The sequence below is a fragment of the Pristis pectinata genome, chromosome 23 (assembly GCF_009764475.1).
Source record: "Pristis pectinata isolate sPriPec2 chromosome 23, sPriPec2.1.pri, whole genome shotgun sequence".
Lineage (NCBI taxonomy): Eukaryota > Metazoa > Chordata > Chondrichthyes > Rhinopristiformes > Pristidae > Pristis > Pristis pectinata.
Window position 1 is genome coordinate 8,341,032 of NC_067427.1, and position 22,629 is coordinate 8,363,660.

The 22,629-nt window shown below is 47.3% G+C and overlaps 1 protein-coding gene across 3 annotated transcripts in view; it reads left to right on the plus strand.

Moving 5' to 3' along the window:
• LOC127582257 (ras-specific guanine nucleotide-releasing factor RalGPS1-like) overlaps positions 1 to 22,629 on the plus strand; it is a 636,204-nt gene that overhangs the window by 573,230 nt on the left and 40,345 nt on the right. For all 3 annotated transcript variants that reach the window (XM_052037419.1, XM_052037422.1, XM_052037421.1), the window contains 2 exons: positions 5,240 to 5,366; positions 15,413 to 15,561. In XM_052037419.1, coding sequence (XP_051893379.1) covers positions 5,240 to 5,366; positions 15,413 to 15,561 — 276 coding nt within the window. The remainder of the gene's footprint in view (positions 1 to 5,239; positions 5,367 to 15,412; positions 15,562 to 22,629) is intronic.

Below are 22,629 nucleotides of genomic sequence, written 5' to 3' on the forward strand. Positions count from 1 at the left end.
GATAAGTATATGGTTTAGAGTGATATGGGCCAAACGTGGACAAATTGGTTTATTATTGTAATGTTCCAAGATGCAGTGAAAAATTTTGTTTTGCATCCCATCCATACTGATCATTCTAAAACACATGTTTATAGAATCATAGACCAGTACACCACAATACAGGCCCTTTGGCCCACAATGTTGTGCTGACCTTTAAACCTTGCCTAAGACTATCTAACCCCTCCCCCCCAACATATCCCTCTATTTTAAATTCCTCCATATACTTATCAAGTAATCTCTTGAATTTGACCAATGTACCTGCCTCCACCACAACCCCAGGCAATGCATTCCATGCCCCAACCACTCTCTGGGTAAAAAACCTCCCTCTGATATCTCCATTGAACTTCCCACCCATTATTTTAAAGCCATGCCCTCTTGTATTGAGCATTGGTGCCCTGGGAAGGAGGCACTGGCTGTTCACTCTATCGATTCCTCTTAATATTTTGTATACATCAAGGTGGTACAAAGGAAAAAGCAATAACAGAATGCAGAATATAGTGTTACAGCTACAGAGAAAGTGCAGGCAGACAATAAGGTGCAAGGTCATAACGAGATAGATTGTGAGGTCAGGAGTTCATCTTCATCATACAAGAGATCTGTCCAACAGTCCCCATGGTCAGCATGGAAAAATTGTGATAAATGCACCACCCATCATTAGAAAATAGAGTGACCATGTAAAGGCATTCCAGGCAATACCGAAACCCAAATGTCTACTCCAGAGTGAAATAATTCTCTGCCTTTCTTCACCTTTGCTAAAAGTTCCCATGGCTACAGTGGATGCAATTTTTGAGCTGAGGGAGTAAATCTTGTTGCAAAATAAAGCAGTTTAGACAGGTTTAATTATGTCGACAACTCCTCCGGCATTGTTTTCAGGTAACCTCCAGTTGTTTTAGCATTTTACAACATATAATCACGTTCCCAGGCCAACAGTGATGTACAGTGCATTAAGCTGCTGTCACTTCCTGCAATAGTTATGCTGGACTTCCCTCTACTGTGCATTTGCAGGAGTGTTGAATTCACGTTGGTAGCAAAGGACTGCAGATCGGTGGTCTTTGAGTATATTGATCTTTGAGTTACTGAACATGGAATGCATTAGGTATCAAAGTGTTCTCTCTATTGGGACTGCTCAGTCAGTCTGTTTATACGGCCATGATTTTACTGCTTGGGAGGTGAAACTCACCTGTCGGTCCCACACTACCCTGAGTCGGAAATATATTGTTGTTTTTTATACACAGCTGGATGTAAATCTAGGAGATTCCCACGTAACAGCACGTGGATGTTTCACTGTGAGTTCTGCTGCAGTTGGAGGAAGTGGTTCCTCAAGGGCACTTGGGGATGGGCAATAGATGGGACAGGAGGAGGTGAAGATAGTAGTTCCAATCTGACCTTTCCCTCTTTGTGGAAACCCATCTGTCGCTATAATAATACACTCCCTCCATCACCAGCACACGATGGCTGCCATGCACACCACCTCCAATGCACAGTCCCACTGACGACACCCCCACTTCCCACTGATCACACCCCTCCCCTTCCCACTGACCACACCCCTCCCACTGACCACACCCCTCCCCTTCCCACTGACCACACCTCCCCCTTCCCACTGACCACACCCCCACTTCCCACTGACCACACCCCTCCCACTGACCACACCCCCACTTCCCACTGACCACACCCCCCCACTGACCACACCTCCCCCTTCCCACTGACCACACCCCCACTTCCCACTGACCACACCCCCCACTGACCACACCTCCCCCCTTCCCACTGACCACACCCCTCCCACTGACCACACCCCCACTTCCCATTGACCACACCCCCCACTTCCCACTGACCACACCCCTTCCACTGACCACACCCCCCACTTCCCACTGACCACACCTCTCCCACTGACCACAACCCCCACTTCCCACTGACCACACCCCCCCACTGACCACACCCCTCTCACTGACGACACCCATCAAGCCGTGGCCTCTACTTCCAAGAAAGCTCAGGGGAACAGGTACATGAAAACACTGTCAGCTCCAACTAGCACACCTTCCCCCCCCCACCTCCCCCCCCCCCCCCACCCCGACTCTGAAATACATTACCATTCCTCCTCCATCGCCAGGCCTAACTCCTCATCCAACTGCACTGTGTGGGAGCACCCTTGTCACTCAGGCAGCGACAGGTCAAGTAAGGCACAATCACTGCCCTGACAATTCATTCTTGTGAATGAAAATAGCGAAGAAATATGTACTCTGCAATGCCTGTGCACTGTGCAAATGTCAGATTGTGGAACTGCCCAGCAATTCTGTTCAGGGTCAACAGCGTATGATTTGAAAATGGATGCTGGATATAATGCAAATGGTTAAGCAACCAATTCTGAATGGACGTTGACTCTCATCAATGCCACACTGCAGAAATTACGTTTCAATACCAACCTGCTGAAACATGGTGAAACACCTTGTCACTAAGGTGGGGCTGCCTTTGAAGTGCTCATGCACTTGTGCGTTCCGTGTTCTGGATGTATTTCTCCCTACACTACCGGGCAGGCATGGTAGCATAGCAGTTAGCATAACGTTATTACAGTGCCAGCTACCCGGGTTCAATTCCAGCCACTGTCTGTAAGGAGCTTGTACATTCTCCCCGTGTCTACATGGGTTTCCTCCGTGTGCTCCAGTTTCCTCCCACATTCCAAAGACATACGGGTTAGGAAGTTGTGGGCATGTTATGTTGGCGCCGGAAGTGTGGCGACACTTGCGGGCTGCCCCCAGAACACTCTGCGCAAAAGATGCATTTCACTGTGTGTTTCGATGTACATGTGACTAATAAAGAAATCCTATCTTATGTTATCCATTAAAGTTCCTTCATTTCCTGCAACTTATCAGCTAAATATGTTTCTTCTGCCTAAAATCGATGTAATATTGTTCTGCACCTGTCAACAAACCAGCTTTTCCCTCTCCTTGCTCTGTTCCTTTGGCAAGACCAAAGTGCTAAATGATGCAAACCTCAACAGGTGATGAGGAGGAATTACCTCTCCGAGGATTGTTCCTCTCTGGAATGCTGTACCCCAGAGACCCATGGAAGTTGAATCATTGGATGGTTTTGACGCCAAGAGGGGGAGATGTTTGGATTTTGGGGAGCCAAGGGTTATGGGTAACAGATGTGAAAGAATTTGAGGCGAGAGTCATATCCGCCAGAATTTTGAATGGCGAAGCTGCTTTGAGGGGCTGAATGACCCCCTCCTGCTCCGATTCCTTATGGTTCTATTGTGTCGAAGGTGCCCAGTGCAGCCGTGTGTGAGACAATCAAAATCCCATTCAGAATTCATCCAGAATCAGGTTTATTATCACTGGCTTACATAGAACAGTACAGCACAGAACAGGCCATTCGGCCCACAACATTGTGCCGACATAGCTAATCCCTCCTACCTACAGAATGCCCATATCCCTCCATCTTCCTCTCATTCATGTGCCCATCCAAGCCCCCCTTAAATGCCCCCAATGAGTTTGCCTCCACCAACCTATCAGGCAACGCATTCCGGGCATCCACTACTCTCTGAGTAAAAAACTTACCCCTCACGTCTCTTCTGAACCTACCCCCTCTCACCTGAAATGCATGCCCTCTAGTATTGGATCGCTCAATAATGGGAAAAAGATATTGCTTGTCCGCCCTATCTATGCCCCTCATTATTTTATACACTTCCAACAGATCATCCCTCAGCCTCTGCCGCTCAAGGGAAAAGAGCCCAAGTTTGTCCAGCCTCTCCTGATAGCACATGCCCTCTAATCCAGGCAGCATCCTAGTAAACCTCCTCTGCTCCCTCTCTAAAGCCTCGATATCCTTCCTATAGTGAGGTGACCAGAATTGCACGCAATACTCTAAATGCAGCCTAACCAGAGTTCTGTAGAGATGCATCATAACTTCCCGACTCCTATACTCAATAACTCGATTAATGAAAGCAAGCATTCCATAAGCCTTCTTAACCAGCCTATCTACCTGTGTAGCCACTTTCAATGAGTCGTGGACTTGCACCCCAAGGTCTCTCTGCTCTTCAACACTGTTAAGGGTCTTGCCCCTTAAGAGTGTACTGCCTCTTGACATTAGTCCTACCAAGGTGAAACACCTCACATTTATGATGTGAGATTTGTTGTTCTGTGGCAGCATTACAGTGTCAAGACATAAAAACTGTGATAAATTACAAAAATAAATAAATAGTGTTAAGTAAATTGTGTTCAGTTCTGGTCGCCTCATTATAGGACGGATGTGGAAGCTTTAGAGAGGGTGCAGAGGAGATTTACCAGGATGCTGCTTGGATTGGAGAGCATGTCTTATGAGGATAGTTTGAGTGAGCTAGGACGTTACTCTTTGGAGAGAAGGAGGATGAGAGGTGACTTGATAGAGGTGCACAAGATGATAAGAGGCATAGATCGAGTGGACAGTCAGAGACTTTTTCCCAGGGTGACAATGGCTAACATGAGGGGGAATAATTTTAAAGTAATTGGAGGAAGATAAGAGGGGGATGTCAGAAGTAAGTTTTTTACACAAAGAGTGGTGGGTGTGTGGAACACACTGCCGGCAGAGGTTGTGGGGGCAGATACATTAGGGACATTTAAGAGACTTTTAGACACATGAATGATAGAGAAATGGAGGGCTATGTGTGAGGGAAGGGTTAGGATGATATTAGAGCAGGATAAAATAGATAAGATAAGATATCTTTATTAGTCACGTGTACGTCAAAACACACAGTGAAATGCATCATTTGCATAGAGTGTTCTGGGGGCAGCCCGCAAGTGTCGCCACGCTTCTGGCGCCAACAAAGCATGCCCACAGCTTCCTAACCCGTACGTCTTTGGAACGTGGGAGGAAACCGGAGCACCCGGAGGAAACCCACGCAGACACAGTGAGAACATACAGACTCCTTACAGACAGCAGCCGGAATTGAACCCGGGTCGCTGGCACTGTAATAGTGTTATGCTGTCGGTGCAAGATTGTGGGCCGAAGGGCCTGTACTGTACTGTTCTATGTTCTGTAAATAAATAGTGCCAAAAAAAAGGAATTACAAGGTAATGTTCATGGGCCGTTCAGAAATCTGATACATCAACTGCAACTCTGCTGAAGAATATTTGTTTCAAGAGCTTGGGTTTCAATGTGGGAGTTAATTTTACTGTCACCTCACTGACTCTGCTTTTGTGTAAACAGGCCTTCTTGTTCCTTTCAGGTCCCTCTGAGGTTTCAGCGTCAGTGAGGTACAGCCGGAGACCAACGTGTCCTGATGCCTCGGTCACAGGAAGCATCGGCACTCCCCCGGTGCCTAGGCACAGGAAGAGCCACAGCCTGGGAAACAAGTGAGTCTACGCACCTCTTCACATCTCAGGGGAGTCCGGTTGGTGAAAGCGACCAAGGCACTGTACAGCACAGTCCAGCTTTGTCCTAGCGCTCTGCAGGCAGGGAGTTGCCCTGTATCCTCATTAAGTATCTCGCTCTGAGTGGGGAAAGCTAACAACAAATCTGAAAATGCTCGCCAGGGTCAAGCAGCCTCCGTGGAGAGGAAAGCAGTCGATGTTTCAGATCGGTGACCGTTCATCAGAACAGCATTAGTGGGAGGTTGCTGGCAGAGGGGATGGTAAACCAGTGTGGATTGGTACGGTCAGGGAGTGTCTGACACACTCTTAGTGATGTGATGGTATCGATAAGTTACTTCATCCCTGGTCACTAACCTGAGTCAGTAACCATTGACTATGCATGTTCAATTACAAGAGTGGAAAGTTGAGGGAGCTTACAACACGATGAAGGGCATCAACAGAGGAGAAGAGAAACCGTCCACCTTAACAGAGGTGCCTATAACCAGAAAGGACAGGAGATTTACAGTAGAGGAACTTTTTCACCCAGAGGTTTAAATCTGGAAAAGCATTGCAAGAGGGTGTTGTGGAGGTGAGCATTGGTATTGGTTTATTATTGTCACTTGTACCGAGGTACAGTGAAAAACTTGTCTTGCATACCGATCGTACAGGTCAATTCATTACACAGTGCAGTTACATTGAGTTAGTACGGAGTGCATTGAGGTAGTACAAGTAAAAACAATAACAGTACAGAGTAAATTGTCACAGCTACAGAGAAAGTGCAGCGCAGGTAGACAATAAGGAGCAAGGTCACAACAAGTTAGATTGTGAGATCAAGAGTCCATCTCATCGTATGAGGGAACCGTTCAATAATCTTATCACAGTGGGGTAGAAGCTGTCCTTGAGTCTGGTCGTACGTGCTCTCAGGCTCCTGTATCTTCTGCCTGATGGGAGAGGAGAGGAGAGAGAATGACCCGGGAATGATAGTGATGGGCAGGTGCGGGGGAGGAGGGGAGAGCAGATCCACCAGGGGATGGGTCAAGGGTAAGGAGAGGGAGGAACAGAAAGGCTAGGAAAGGGAAGAAGAGAAGAAGCCTGGTGGTGGGGGGGGAGGGGGGGGTGTGGGGAATAGGGGGTGGGGATTACCTAAGGTGGGAGAATTCAATGTTCATGCCGTCAGGCTGCAAGGTTCCAAGATGGAAAGTGAGGTGCTGTTCCAGTTTGCGCTTGGAATTCTCCTGGCAGTGGAGGAGGCCGAGGACTGACATATCAGTGATAGTGTGGGAGGGGGAGTTACCACCTATCACTGCTCTGTTTTTCCCTCCTATATATCGGGCTTCCCCTTTTCCTATCTTCAGTCCTGAAGGAGGGTCCTGACCCGAAACGTTGGCCGCCTGCTTTTCTTCACGGACGCTGCCTGGCCTGCTGAGTTCCTCCAGCATCGTCGTGTTTTTCATGCAACTTAGAGTATGGCGTTCAGTTTTGGTCGCCCTGCTATCGGAAAGATGCCATTAAGCTGGAAAGAGTGCAGAGATTTACAAGGATGTCGTCAGGACTTGGAGGGACTGAGTTATAGGGAGAGGTTAGGCAGGCAAGGACTTTGTTCCTTGAGTGTGGGAGACTGAGGGATGATTTGAAAGAGGTGTATGAAATGATGAGTGGCACAGGTACAGTGAATGCACAGTCTTTTTCTCAGGGGTGGGGAATCAAGAACTAAAGGGCATGGGTTTAAGGTAAGAGGGGAGAGATTTAATAGGAACCTGAGGGGCAACTTTTTCCACCCAGAAGGTGGTGTGCGTATGGAATGAGCTGCCAGGGGAAGTGGTTGAGGCGGGTACAATAACATCGTTTCAAGGACACTTGGACGTGTACATGGGTAGGAAAGGTTTGGAGGGATATGGGTCAAACACGGGCAAATGGGAACAGCTTAGATGGACATCTTGGTCAGCATGGATGAGTTGGGCCGAAGGGCCTGTCTCCATGCTGTATAACTCTATGATTGATCCATTGATCTTAAATTTAACATAGACAATCGACCCAGCGTCAGTGACTATTCATGGCAGTGTTCCAATCTTCCACCACCCTCTAGCTGTAGAAGTGTTCCCTCACCACTCCCGCAAGGCCTGGCTGTAGTTATAGACTTTGCTCCCTACTTCTGTACACCCCCAACCATTCGGAATCAGTTCTCACCCCATTTACCCTATCAGTTCCTCAGAATATCTTGGCAGGCACGGTAGTGCAGCAGTTAGCATAACGCTTTACAGCGCCAGCGACCCGGGTTCAATTCCAACCGCTGTCTGTAAGGAGTTTGTACATTCTCCCCATGTCTGCATGGGTTTCCTCCGGGTGCTCCGGCTTCCTCCCATATTCCAAAGACGTACGGGTTAGGAAGTTGTGGGCATGCTATGTTGGCACCGGAAGCGTGGCGACACTTGTGGGCTGCCCTTAGAACACTCTACGCAAAAGATTCATTTCACTGTGTGTTTCGATGTGCATGTGACTAATAAAGAGATCTTATCTTAACTTACATTGTCTTTTAACCTTCTAAATCCCAGTGACTATGACCCTAGTAAAGACAGCAGTCAGAAGCTGGCTGTATTTGACAGGGTCCCATTGGTATTACTATTCATCCAGCTAGCTCATTGAATACATCAGCAAACTGAAATGTGCTGAAAATTAATCATGTGCTTCCTGATGCATTTTTTCCCAACCCCTGTACCGTTTGTTTGCTGGCTGAAATCCAATCTCTGTCTGTAACTGTCTAGTCTATGCTCTGCACTCACGCAACAGTTGGACATGGAAAAATCAGAGCTGAGGCTTCAGACACAAAACTGCCAGCACAGCATCACACAAGAAAAACCTCAGATTAAACCCCAGACAGGGCTGGAGATCCGGGTTCGATCCTGACTTCCGGTTCTGTCTGTGTGGAGGTTGCACGTTCTCCCTGGGACCGTGTGGGTTTCCCCGAGTGCTCCGGTTTCCTCCCGCATCCCAAATACGTGCAGGATGGTGGGTCAGTTGGCCACTGTAAGTTGTCCCCAGTGTGTGGGTGAGTGGGAGGATCTGAGGGGATCTGAGTTTTAGAGTCGTGTAGCACAGAAACAGGCCCTTCGGCCCAACTCATCCATGCCAACTGTGCTAGTCCCATCTGCCTGCATTTGGCCCATAGCCCTCTGCACCTCTCCTATCCATATACTTATCCAGATGGCTTTTAGATGTTGCTAATGTGCCCGCCTCAACCACTATTTCTGGCCTCATTCCAAATACGTGCCACCCTTTGCGTGAAGAAGCTGCCCCGATGTCCCTTTTAAATCTCTCACCTCTGATCTTAAACCTACTCCCTCTTATTTGTGGCACCCCCTCCTTGGGGGAAAAGACTGTGTGTTTTCAACCTGTCTATACCCTTTATGATCTTGCAAACCTCTATCAGGTCACCCCTTTATTCCAGGGAATAAAGTCCTTCGTGGGTTGATGGGAATGTGGGGAGAAAAAAATGGGATTGTTATAGTGTTAGTGTAAGTGGGTGGTTGATGGTGGGCATGGACTCAGTTGGCCGAAGGGCCTATTTCCCTGCTGTGTCTGCCTATGGTAACCCAGACACACAATGCAGGAACAGGTGGGAAAAGCCGATGTTGCCAGTGGAATTGGTTTATTACTCTCACATGTGAAAAACTTGTCTTGCACACCGTTCATACACATCAATTCATTACACAGAGCATTGAGGTAGTACAAGGTAAAACAATAACAGAATGCGGAATGAAGTTACAGTTGCAAAGAAAGTGCAGTGCAGGTAGACAATAAGGTGCAAGGTCACAATGAGGTAGATTGTGAAGTCAAGAGTCCATCTTATCATCCTTGGGAACCGTTCACGGTAGTGTAGCGGTTAGCATCACACTTTACAGCACCAGCGACCCTGGTTCAATTCCGGCCGCTGTCTGTAAGGAGTTTGTACGTTCTCCCCATGTCTGTGTGAGTTTCCTCCGGGTGCTCCAGTTTCCTCCCACATTCCAAAGACGTACGGGTTAGGAAGTTGTGGGCATGCTATGTTGGCACCGGAAGCATGGTGACACTTGCAGGCTGCCCCCAGAACACTATGCAAAAGATGTTTTCACTGTGTGTGTTTCGATGTACATGTGACTAATAAAGATATCTTATCTATAACACCGGGATAGAAGCTATCCTTGAGCCTGGTGATACATGCTTTCAGGCTTTTGTATCTTCTGCCTGATGGAAGAGGAGAGAGAATGTCCGGGGTGGGTGGGGTCTTTGATTATGCTGGCTGCTTTACTGAGGCAGTGAGAGGTATAGACAGAGTCCATGGAGGGGAGGCTGGTTTCCATGATGTGCTGAGCTGTGTCCACAGCTCTTTGCAGTTTCTTGCGATCACGGGCAGAGCAGTTGCCGTACCAAGCTGTGATGTATCCAGATAGGATGCCTTCTATGGTGCATCGATAAAATTTGGTGAGGGCCGACAGGGACATGTCAAATTTCTTCAGCATGTTTTCATTCTTTCTGGTTCTGATGCCCAGTGACATTCAGCTGCCAGTGTCTTCCCGATGTCCTGATGCCTACTGACCGTGCTGATGCTCTGGACCTTCTCAAACCCCAGGGCCCCTCTCTATCCCAGGTTCTACACACTTTTACCCGTCTACCCTGGCCAGCTTGCTGTTTGTGCTGCTTATCTCCCTTGGCTTGGAGAATATTGAATGAATGAAGGAGCTGTGTTTCTTTAACAACCTCGGCTGGTGCTCTGCAATGTGTTTGAAGTGTTGGACTGCTGTGAAGTCGAAAAGACAGCAGTCAACATATGCACGGCCAACTCCCACAAGCAGATGTGAAGTTTTAATGCTTTTGATTGAGATATCAGAATCAGGTTTATTATCACTGACATGTATGAAATGAAATTTGTTGTTTTGTGGCATCAGTACAGTGCAAAGACATAAAAGTTACTGCGAATTACAAAAATAAATAAATAGTGCCACAAAGATAATGAGGTAGTGTTCATGGGTTCATGGACCATTCAGAAATCTGATGGTGGAGGGGAAGAAGCTGTTCCTATATCAACATCATCCAGGGTGCTAGAGAACCTCCCATCTCTTCTTCAAAAGTTTTAAGTGCAGCTAAGAGAACAAACAGGGCCTCAGTCTGATACCTGATGCAAAACATGGTGCTTGCAACAGTGTGGCACTCCTTCAGTGCTGCACAGGGGCATTAGCCCAGTTTCTTGTGCTCGGGAATTGAACCCACAACCTTCTGACTCAAGAGGTGAGAGTGCTGCCCTGTGAGCCACAGCTGACACTGGAAATTCTGGTTGACATCTGCACCCATTTACTTCTCAGCAGTTTATGGGCCAACCTGTTTGCCTGAGGCAATTGAATTCAGATAGTTGACCAAGTCACCCAGCAGCCGATGTCAGAGCTAAAGTTTGGAAACCAGCCTATCATCATAAACAAAGTCACACTGTGGCTTTTTAATGTCTCGATGGAATAATAAACATTTATTTGCTCATCTGAAAGACCTCTCTCTGGTATTTTTGCAAGGGCATTGTTCAATTGATTTTAAATGACTTAAGGCCCTGGCTAAACGAGAAAGGGAGATGTCTTCTGGTGTCAACTATAGTTCATCCAGTTTCTTGCATTAGTCCAACTCTGAAAGTCCCTGGCTATTGCCCAGGACTGTGGGGTAACTTTCTTCACTGCACTTTGGACCATACAGCAGAATGCATGAGGCAGCATTATAAAACTGATTGGTTGAAAATCTCAAAATAAACTTTAAGAAATCCCATTTTGGACTTCAATGTATTAGAAGTTGATTGAGCTGTTGTCGTTTTCTTTGTTTCTCAACAGTTTGCACTCCTTGCTTAGTCGTTCTGTGAATAATTTGAAGGTTATCTGGTATTTTCCACATTGGGTGAAAACACTGGATGGTTCTGTAGGCATCAGTTGCCAGTTGTACCCACCTTCTTGGGATCCATTGGTGCCAACAGAATTGACCGGGTGAAGCCAAGGACAAGTCCTCTCACACCCGTTCATTGTCTGCAGCTGGCAACAGAGCACTTGTGTGCGTGACTTAAAGTGTAACCATATGGAAGAGGAAGATCATTCTCTCTCTTCGTTCACCCTCTCTCTCTCACTTTGCTCTCTTTTTCTCCTTCACTGCCTCAGTCTCTTACTTTCTCTCTCGCCTGTACTTCTTCACTCATTCCCTACTTTTCTCTCTTGCCTTTTCTCTGCCTCTCCTTCCCATCTCTCCCTCAATCTGTCACCCCCCTCACCAGCCTGATCTTTCTCTCCCTTGCATCGCCCTCCCTTGTTCCCTCTTCCCCTCTCTGATGGTTTAACCCCCAAAATATGCATGTTGAGGATTGTTGCATCATAATAATATTCCAGAGCAAACCTTTCATGACTCTAATAGTGTCAGTTTCCAAATAAATCAAGATTTTTTAATTTCAAAAATGAACCTTATTCATAAAAATTATGAACTAGAGACACAAACAGTGCACAGTCTTTTCCCAAGGTTGGGGAGTCCAAAACTAGAGGGCATAGGATGAAAGTGAGAGGGGAAGGATTCAGAAGGGACCTGAGGGGCAAGTTTTCACACAAAGTGTGGTGTGCACATGGAACGAGCTTCCAGAAGAAGTGGCAGAGGCAGAAACGATAACGTCATTTAAAAGGCACTTGGACAGGTCCATGGGTACGAAAGGTTAAGAGGGACATGGGCCAAACACAGGCAAACGGAACCAGCTCGGTTAGGCAACTTGGTTGGCGTGGATGAGTTGGGCTGTAGGGCCTATTTCCATGCTGTGTAGCTCTATGACGATGCATGGCTTCTCAGTGCCGTCCAGTCTATATTCATAGTGTTATCAAGTTAATCTGTAGTGTCATCATTTTAACCTACACACAAAGTACCATTTCAGCTCGTGGTGTCTTTGGACAATACACCCTTCAAGTGTTTGTGAGACTGTTATACAGGTCTCAGTCCCTCAATGCCCAGTGGAGGCAGAATCTTTGATTGCAGTCCTTCCCCACAAAGTCCTTGCAATGACTGCTGCAAGCATCGCTTAGCATGCGCTCCCGCAGTCTGCAATGAGCCCGGCAGCAGCATTCCCTTACGGACACCTCGTTGTGCTGGAAGACCAACAGGTTCCGGACAGACCAGAGGGCTTCTTTCACCAAGCTGATGATCTTCCAGCTGCAGTTGGTGTTTGTCTCTGAGTGTGTCCCTGGGACCAGCCCATAGAACAGAGAGCCGTCTTGAGGACAGTGTGAATAAAGATGTTGAAATACTTGTGTTTCCTTGCGCCTTGGTGTAGCATGTACTGGGCTAGGACCCACACATTGAGTCGGTTGTGGGACATGGTGGTGCAGCCTGAAGTCTGTATTGCAATTGCAAAACGTCTGATTCTGACGAACACTCTGGTTGGCCTTGACGACATAGAACATAGAACAGCACAGAAACAGGCCCTTCGGCCCACGATGTTGTGCCAAACTAATTGAAAGCCGACTAAACTAGTCCCTTCTGCCTACACGTCCACACCCCTCCATTCTCTGCACATTCATGTGCCTATCTAAGAGTCTTCTAAACACCTCTATCATATCTGCCTCCACCACCACCCCTGGCAGTGTATTCCAGGCACCCACCACTCTCTGCGTAAAAAAAAACTTACCGCCTCCACCTTAAATGCATGCCCTCTAGGATTAGACATTTTGACCTTGGGAAAAAGATACCGGCTGTCTGCTCTATCTATGCCGCTCGTAATCTTATAAAATTATGGTGCTGCAATAATTGGACTCAGCTGTTCGAAGGCACGATATGAAACCCATACAGAAGTGGATCTCAGGATTCCCGCCCACAGACTCATAGATAACACACAAGCACCAACCGCATTCCTGAGCCAAAACTCCTAATCTCTGTACACTACCGTGTCTCCTTGTCTCTGGGAAGTGCCACGGTATTGGGCAGTGAAATGAGAAGAACTTGTTGACTGGTGTACCCTAATGCAACCTTGCATTGAAGTAATTACAAATTTGGCCTTCACAGTGTTGGCCCACAGCTGTGTCTGTCGTGATTTGCCATTGGATCTCACCAGACCCCAAAGAGTGCTATTAATGTCTGTATTAGGAGAGGCTGTAACAGAACACCAGCTAAAATGAGACTCTTCAAATGTATAATTTTCCTTTTTTAATCACTAACATCTGCATTTACGCCACAGAGTTCTGCTGTCAGGGAGACTCTTGTCAAGACAGTTGGGGAAAAGCATTGTTTAGCTGATGTTTAAAGATGTGTCTGGGGGAATCCTGAACTAACACAAAATGTTAAAAAAGGATTCCCTTTCTTTTAATTGTTTTTTACTTTCTGTTTCCCCTCCCTGGCTTCTCTCCCCTCCCCTCCAGTCCTCTCCAACCACCTAGAGTCGTAGAGTAATACATCGTGGGAAAGGCCCTTCAGCCCAACTCATCCATACCAAACATGGTGCCCAACAAGTTGGTCCCAGTTGCCCGCATTTGGCCCATATCCCTCTAAACCCCTCCTATCCATGTACCTGTCCAAATACCTTTTAAAAGTTATGATTGTACCTGTCTTAACTACTCTCTGGCAGCTCATTCCATATACGCACCATCCTCTGTGTGAAGAAGTTGCCCCTCAGGTCCCTTCCCATTGGGACTCTTTCTGTCCAATTTTACCTGGGGCGGGGAAGTGACATGAGAGAGGGCAAGGAGGTGGGGGCCAAGCTCAATGCCCTCAGCACGTTGCCATCCTTGGGTACCAATAGCAACATCTAAAGGACACTTAACAACTCTTAAAAGACACTTGGACCGATACATGGATAGGAAAGGTTAAGAAAGATATAGGCCAATCGCGGGCAAGTGGGACTAGCTTCGATGGGTATCCTGGTCAGCATGGATGAGTTGGGCTGAAGGGCCTGTTTCCATGCTGTATGACACTTGTGTTGAGGGCATGTCTCCAGTTAATCCAACCACCCAGGTCACTGTCTGATTTTGTGACTCTTGTCAGTCACAAGTACAATTTTCAGATGTGGAGTTGCCCTTTGGTCACTTTCAAGGCCAGTACTTTGTTCAGAACCGTTGTTAGATCTCCCAGTGACCTCTTCAGTCAGCATTCACATGCTACCAGTTCTGGTATTGGTATTGGTTTATTATTGCCACTTGTACCGAGGTAGTGAAAAACTTGCCTTGCATACCGATTGTACAAATCAATTCATTACACAGTGTAGTTACATTGAGTTAGTACAGAGTGAATTGATGTAGTACAGGTAAAAACAATAACAGTAAAGAGTAAAGTGTCACAGCTACAGAGAAAGTGCAGTGCAGGTAGACCATAAGGTGCGAGGTCACAACAAGGTAGATCGTGAGGTCAGAGTCCATCTCATCGTATAAGGGAACTGTTCAATAGTCTTATCACAGTAGGATAGAATCTGTCCTTGAGCCTGGTGGTACGTGCCTTCATGTTCCTGTATATTCTGCCTGATAGGAGGGGGGAGAAGAGAGAATGACCCGGGTGGGTGGGGTCTTTAATTATGCTGCCTGCTTCGCCAAGGCAGCGAGAGGTATAGACAGAGTCCATGGAGGGGAGGCTGGTTTCTGTGATGCACTGGACTGTGTCCACAACTCACTGTGGTTTCTTGTGGTCCTGGGCAGAGCAGTTGCAGCACCAGGCCATGATGCATCCGGATAGGATGCCTCCTGTGGTGCATCGATAAAAGTTGGTGAGGGTCAAAGGGTCTGCTAGGGATTATAGGTTCTTAGTCCTGAACAGAAGAGTTCAGGTTAAGCGGCCTTAAAAGGGTTATTTCCCCTCGCCCTGGCTGAGTGAACCCCGGAACTCCAGATCGTCCCTGATCAGGGTTATTGGGCCATCGGGAGAATCCAGGACCTTTCGACCGACTAGCATCTGAATCTTGTATTAACTTGAGCCAGGCTTGATCCAATGTGTTCCCTGATGTGCTGTTTGAATGCTGCTGCTCGTTGTACTGTCAGTGAAGGAGACCCATCAGCTATTTTCCCTTTGATCAGGTATTTTCTCTCCTCCAGTGTGATGTGCCAGCTCAGTGTGGTGGAGAGCAGAAGCGCGACGTTCCCGACCGAGCGACCACGGCACCTCCTGGATGACAGCGTTCTGGAAAGTCACAGTCCGGCCAAGAACCAGGAGACCTCCATTTTTACCAACGGAGTGTCAATTGGTAAGGACTGGAAATGCTTGGGGAGTGGGGTGGGAGAGGAGGGGGTCTACACTTGCTCCGTAAGGTCTACAGCACAATTAGCAGTGATGCCTCCTTCCAGCTTACACTGTGGTCCACTTTTGGTCTCTTCTTATGTTTTTCCTATGTTCTCGTATTTTCTTATGACATAGAAGAAGGCCATTTGGCCCATTCAATCTAGGCCAGCTCTCCGGGCAATCTCATCCTCCCATTCATTTCCCTGTAACTATTTTCGATCTCCCACGCCCATTTAAAAGTTGGGATTTTATGTTGCAATGTTGTAAAACACAGGTTAGACCACACTTGGAGCACTGTGTGCAGTTCTGGTCACTACACCATAGAAAGGATGTGGTTGTGGTGGAGAGAGTGCGGAGGAGGTTCACCAGGATGTTGCCTGCATTGGAGGACTTTGGTTATGGGGATTTGATATAGCTGGGCTTGTTTTCCCTGGAGCGAAGGAGGCTGAGGGGTGTCCTGGTGGAGGTTTGTAAAACTATAAGAGGCATAGACAGGGTAGAAAGTCAATATCTTTTTTCCATGGTAAAGGGTATCAAGAACAAGAGAGCAAAGGTTTAAGGTGAGAGGAAGGAGTTTTCAAGGGGATTTGAGGGGAAAGTTTTTCACCCAGAGCGTGGTTGAGATCTGGAACATGCTGCCAGAGGACGTGGTGGAATCAGGTACAATCACTACGTTTAGAACATAGAACATTACAGCGCAGTACAGGCCCTTCGGCCCACAATGTTATGCCGACATTTTATCCTGCTCTATTATCTATCTAACCCTTCCCTCCCATATAGCCCTCCATTTCTCTATCATTCATGTGCCTATCTAAGAGTCTCTTAAACATCTCTAATGTATCTGCCCCCACCACCCCTGCCGGCAGTGCGTTCCACGCACCCACCAGTCTCTGTAAAAAAAAAACTTACCCCTGACATCCCCCTTATACCTTCCTCCATTCACCTTAAAATTATGCCCCTTGTGTTAGCCAATTTTGCCCTGGGAAAAAGTCTCTGACTGTCCACTCAATCTATGCCTCTTATCATCTTGTACACCTCTATCAAGTCACCTCTCATCCTCCTCCTCTCCAAAGAGAAAAGGCTTAGCTCACTCAACCTATCCTCATAAGACATGCTCTCCAATCCAGGCAGCATCCTGGTAAATCTCCTCTGCACCCTCTCTAAAGCTTCCACATCCTTCCTGTAATGAGGCGACCAGAACTGAACACAATACTCCAAGTGTGGTCTAACCAGAGTTCTGAGTTAAGAGACATTTAGACAGGCATATAAATAGGCAAGGCTGAGAAGGATGCAGACCTACTGCAGTCAAATTAGATTAGTGCAGATGAGCAGAAAGGTCAGCATGAACGTTCTGGGCTGAAGGTCCTGTTTCTCTGCTCAATGATTTTAACTTCACCCTGGTTTTCCTTCCACCCATCTACACAAGAAGGAGTCTGCAGCACCAAATGAGCCTGTCAACCCACCCGTCCTTGGGAAGTGGGAGAAAACCAGAGTACCGGGGAAACCCACACAGTTACAGGGAGAGGGACAAACTCCACACAGACAGCTCCAGGGGTCAGGATCGAACTCTCTGGAGCTGTGAGGTGGCACCTCTGTTCGCTGCTCCAGAATGGCCCGTCCCATCACAGGCGAGTTTGGTGACATCTAATGGCCATCCACACTGAAGTAATGGACAATCACGCAGCAGGCACTCTCATTAAATTGCTGCCTGCATTAGAACAGTACAGGTCGGAGTCCAGGAAGAGCCACAGTCAGATAGCTACCGAATGGAAGCACAACTGAGTAGTTAAGCCTCAATACTGAGCCTGACCAAATGAATGCTATACTCTTTTTTTCTCAGCTCCCAGTCTGAGAGGGGATTCAGATGGATGTCTCGGGGTCTCCTGCTTCCCCTACCTTTGCAGGCCTTCAGCCCCCAACAACACAGTAGGAGCAGGAGTAGGCCACTCGGTCCCTCCAGCCTGTCCCACCAGTGATCAGGACCATCACTGATCTGCCCCAGGCCACATCTCCTCCTCTGTGCCAGATCCCCCCAGCCCTCAATCCCACCCTCGCCCCCTCCCCCAACCTCCCTGATCTTTCAAAGATCCCAGGGAAGTGGGGGGGTGGGGGCAGCTTGCTGACAGCTGCCCACCCTCTCGCCCCCTCCGCAGGTGGTCTCTCGCTCGGAGGCCAGCTCATGGCCGGGTCCTGCTTGATGCTGGCGGTAGGAAACAAGAATGGGATCAGGCCCCTGATCCTCTTGTCCGTTCACTCAGATCATTACCTAACCTCCGCTGTGCCCCAGGCTATCGGTGAGCACGGCTGCCTTTGCAGGGCTGGGTCAGTGCAAGTGGCTCAGGGTGATTTGATTGGTGATCCTGCCCGCGTCCTCTGTTCTTGATCACCAGCAACGTATGTGCAGCAGAGCAAGTCTTTTATTCCAGCTTTTCTGCCAGTGTCTTCAGGTCAGGTCAAGCTATCGGTGGAAAAAATCGGCTGGAGTCGGGTTTCCATTAGTCATGAGTGGGTTGCTTTGGGCTCTGGTTTTAATTTTATACCCAAGTGAAACTCTAAACCATCAGGCCTTCACTGCAGTGAATCATCCTAAGGGGCCTTCCTGTCAAAGCAACTGCGAATGTCACTTTTCCCGAGATACGGCCGATTCATTCCCAGTTTTGCCTGTAAGCTTCTGTAGCATCTGCAGTGGCATTGCAGGTGGGCAGGGTGGTGAAGAAGGCTTTCGGCATGCAGGCCTTCATCAGTCAGGGCACGGAGTATAGAACAACGAAGGATCTGCTGGAGGAGCTCAGTGGGTCAGGCAGCATCTGCGGGAGGAAAGGAATTGTTGGCGTTTTGGGATGTTATGTCGCAGTTGTGCAAGACGATGGTGAGGCCGCATTTTGAATTTGTGTTCAGTTTTGGTCACCCTGTTATACGAAAAATGCCATAAAGCTGGAAAGAGCGCAGAGAAGATTTACGAGGATGTTGCCAGGATTTGAGGGACTGAGTTATGGAGAGAGGTTAGAACTTTTTTCATTGGAGTGTAGGAGAATGAAGGGAGATCTTATAGAGGTGTGTAAAATCATGAGGGACATAGATAGGGTCAATGTGCACAGTCTTTTTCCCAGGGTTGGGGAATCAAGGACTAGAGGGCATAAGTTTAAGGTGACAGGAGAGACTTAATCGGAACCTGAGGGGCAACTTTTTCACCCAGAGGGTGGTCCGTATATGGAACGAGCTGCCAGAGGAAGTGGCTGAGGCGGGTACATTAACAACGTTTGAAAGATACTTGGACAGGTACATGGGTAGGAAAGATTTAGAGGAATATGGGCCACACGTGGGCAACTGGGATTAGTTTAGATTGGAATCTTGGTCGGCATGGAGCAGTTGGGCCGAAGGGCCTGTTTCCATGCTGTAGGACTCTATGACTCTAGCTGTGTGCCGTAAGGTGCCTAGGACCCAGTGTTCACCTGCGTTCTGTCTTAACAAACTGCCTGCAGCAATATTGCAGACCCTTGAGAATCTCCTGAAGAGAATCGGTCTTCAGAGAGACCTAGATATCCTCAGACATAATCCACTTCACAATGCATTCCTTCGTGCATACACAGAGATTTGTCTGGTAGGGTGGGAACTTGGGAACAGGAAGAGACTACTTAGCCGCTGAGGCTACTCGAGCTTTCAATAAGATCATAGCTGATCTGTGATCCAACCTCCTGTGCTTGCCTTTCCCCCAGATCACTTAATCCCTTTGATTAAACAACAGCTATCAACCTCCATTGTAAAGTTAACAATCATCCCAGCATCAGTTGTTTGTGGAAGAGAGTTTCAGATCTCCTCCACTCTGTGTGGACGTGTTCGTCAAAGTCCGGACTGGGATCATGATCCATTCCCACACCTGAACCGGTGGAAGTGGTTTCCCTCTGTCTTCCCCACCAGTTCCCCACCTCCTCAGAACAGCACAGCAGTTGTTCTTTGGAAGACTGAACGGCAAGGTGTTTCTTGCCCACTGCTTCAGCCGGTGTGGACCTCACGTGCATCGTTTTCAACCCCAGTGGAGTTACAGACACCTTACTCTCTCTGTTGGAGGCATCACCGGCACCTCCCTCTGTTGCCTGGTTTGCCCCAGCCTTTGCTTCAGCTCGTCTTCTGCTGAAACCCTCAGCCATATCTGGGTCACTGTAAGTCAGGCTATTCCAATGCACTAGGGTCTAACAAGGAAAGGGAATAATTCAGCACGGAACATTAAAACAGACTGTTATTGCAAAAGTTCATTTAGGTCCCTTACAGGAGAAATTTTATTGGGGATGAAGGAAATAGCAGGGAAATTAAACAAATATTTTGTGTCTGCCTTCATGGAAGAAGATACAAAAAACCTCTTGAAATAGCGCGCAACATGTCTGAGGTGAATAAGGAGCTGAAAGAAACTGCATAGAAATATAAACATAGAAGTCAGATGCAGGAGTGCACTTGGCCCTTTGAGCCTGCTCTGCCAGTCAATGGGACCATGGTTGATCATCTACGTTCTATATTCTGTTCCTGCTTTCTGCCCTTAGAAAATCATACAGCACAAAGACAGGCCCTTCGGCCCACTGTGTCCATGCTGACCATCGGGTACCTATGTATATTAATCACATTTACGTTGGTCTCTAGCCTTTTATGAATTGGCAAATCAAGTACTCATCTAGATACTTCTTAAATGTGAGAGTCTCCACCATCCACTTAGGCAGTGCACTGCAGATTCCAACCAGTCTCTGGGTGGAAAAAGTTCTTCCTCAAGATGCCCTAAACCTCTTGCCCCTTGCCCTACATATATGCCTTATAGTTTTAGGTAACTCCTGCTTTCGGGACAAAAAACTCCTGTCGAGCTTATTTATGCCCCGCGTTATGTTATAGACTTCTATCAAGGCCGCCCTTCAGCCAGCTCTGCTCCAAGATAAACAAACACAGCCTCTCCAGCCCTGATGAAGGGTCTCAACCTGAAACGCGACTGTCCATTCCCCTCCGCAGATGCTGCCTGACCCGCTGAATTCCTCCAGCTTTTCGTGCGTTGCTCCGGACGTCCGGCATCCGCCAGCTTTCTTTTGTCTTTCCAATCTCCCCTTTTAACTGAAGCACTCCATCCCAGGCAACGTTCTGCTGAATCTTCCCTACCGCCTCCCTAGTGTGTAATCACGTCCTTCCCATCATGTGGAGGCCAGAACTGTCTACAGTACTCCAGCTGTGGTCTAACCAAAGTTGTACCATAATCTCCCTGCTCTAATAGTCCCTTCCTGCCCTGGCTAATGATGGCAAGTGTTCCATAATGCCTTCTTCACCACCTTATCAACCTGTGCTGCCACCTTCATGGATCGTTGGGCTAGTGCACTGAGGCCCCTCTGTTCCTCAATACTCCCTACTATTCACCGTGTATATGCTGCACTCATTAATCCTTCCAAGGTGCATCATCTCACCCTCACTGGGACGTCCACCCTTGATCAATGTTGCCATTGGTACTATATCTAACTCCTTCTTGAATCTATTTCTTGATTTGGCCTCAACCATCTTTTGTGCTGGAGAACTCCACGGGTTCCTCGCCCTTTGCATTGCTTAAGACAAAAAGTGCTGGAGAAATTAGAGAAACTGAAAGCCATCTCAAGGTTTAGAAAGTGATGGAGATTGTGGATGCATTTCCACAGTTCTATTCATTCTGGAATGATTCCCATAGATCAGCAAATGTACCCCGTTATTTAAGAAAGATGAGAGAAAATGATGAATGACAGACTAGTTGGTAGAGAAATCAGTAGTAGGGGGAAGTGCTAGGACTTATTATTAAAGGCATTTAATTAACAATAGAGTTGGGCAGAGTCAACGTAGATCTCAAACAGTAAAATTGTGTTCAACAAATCTATTAGAGATTTTTGAGGTTGTAGTTAGCAGAATAGAAGAGCTGCTGTGATGTCTTTGGACCTTAGGAAGATATTAACAAGGTGCCGTAATAAGAGGGTATTAAACAAAATTAGCACATGGGATTGGTTAATGGATAGAAAAATGGAATAAACATTTTTAGGTTGGGAGACTGTGACCATGGGGTCTCACAGGGATTGGTGTTGGGGCCCCAGCTGTTCACACTCTATATCATTAATTTGGATGAGGAGATCAAGTATAATATATCCAAGTTGCTGAAGACACACAGCTAGAAGCAGTGAAACACAAGAGGTTCTGCAGATGCTGGAATCTGGAGCAATGCACACAAAATGCTGGAGGAACTCAGCAGGTCAGGCAGCATCCATGGAGGGAAATAAACAGTCCACATTTCGGGTCGAGACCCTTCGTCAGGACTGGAAAGGAAGAGGGCAGAAACCAGAAGCAGTGCAAGTTGTTTCAAGGATTTATGGAGAGATACTGATAGACTATATAAAATGACAAGGATATGGTAGATGAATGTAACGTAGAAAAATGTAAGGTGAAAAAGGAAGTATTTATTTAAATAGTGAGAGATTAAAAAGTGTTGGTCTACACTGGGACCTAGGCATCCATGTACATGAATCACTGAAAGTTAACTTGCAGGTACAGCGAGCCATTAGGTAGGGAAATAATATGTTGGCCTGTATTGCAAGAGAATTTGAGAACAAGAGGGAAGATATCACACTGAAATTAAGTCCCGCCTGGAATATTGTGTACAGTTCTGGTCTCCCTGCTTTAGAAAGTGATAGGGTGTACTGAAGGTTTACCAGATTGATTCATGGGTTGGAGGGACTGTCGTGTGGGAAAATGAAAATTTATTTCATTGAAACAGACACCATTTTGTGGGGTTTGACTGGGGAAATGTGGAGTCAATGTATCCCTGGTCGTAATGCCCGGAAGAAGTGGCCACAATCTCAAGATATGGAGTGAGCTTCCAGGACACAAACGAGAAGAAATATCCTTCCCCAGAGAGAGGCAAATATTTGGAATGCTCTATCCCAGCAAGTTTGGATTTTTTGATATCAAGGGGACTGGGATTAGTACAAGAACATGGGACTGAGATAAAAGATCAGCCATGACCTCATTGAATGGTGGTGCAGACACAAGC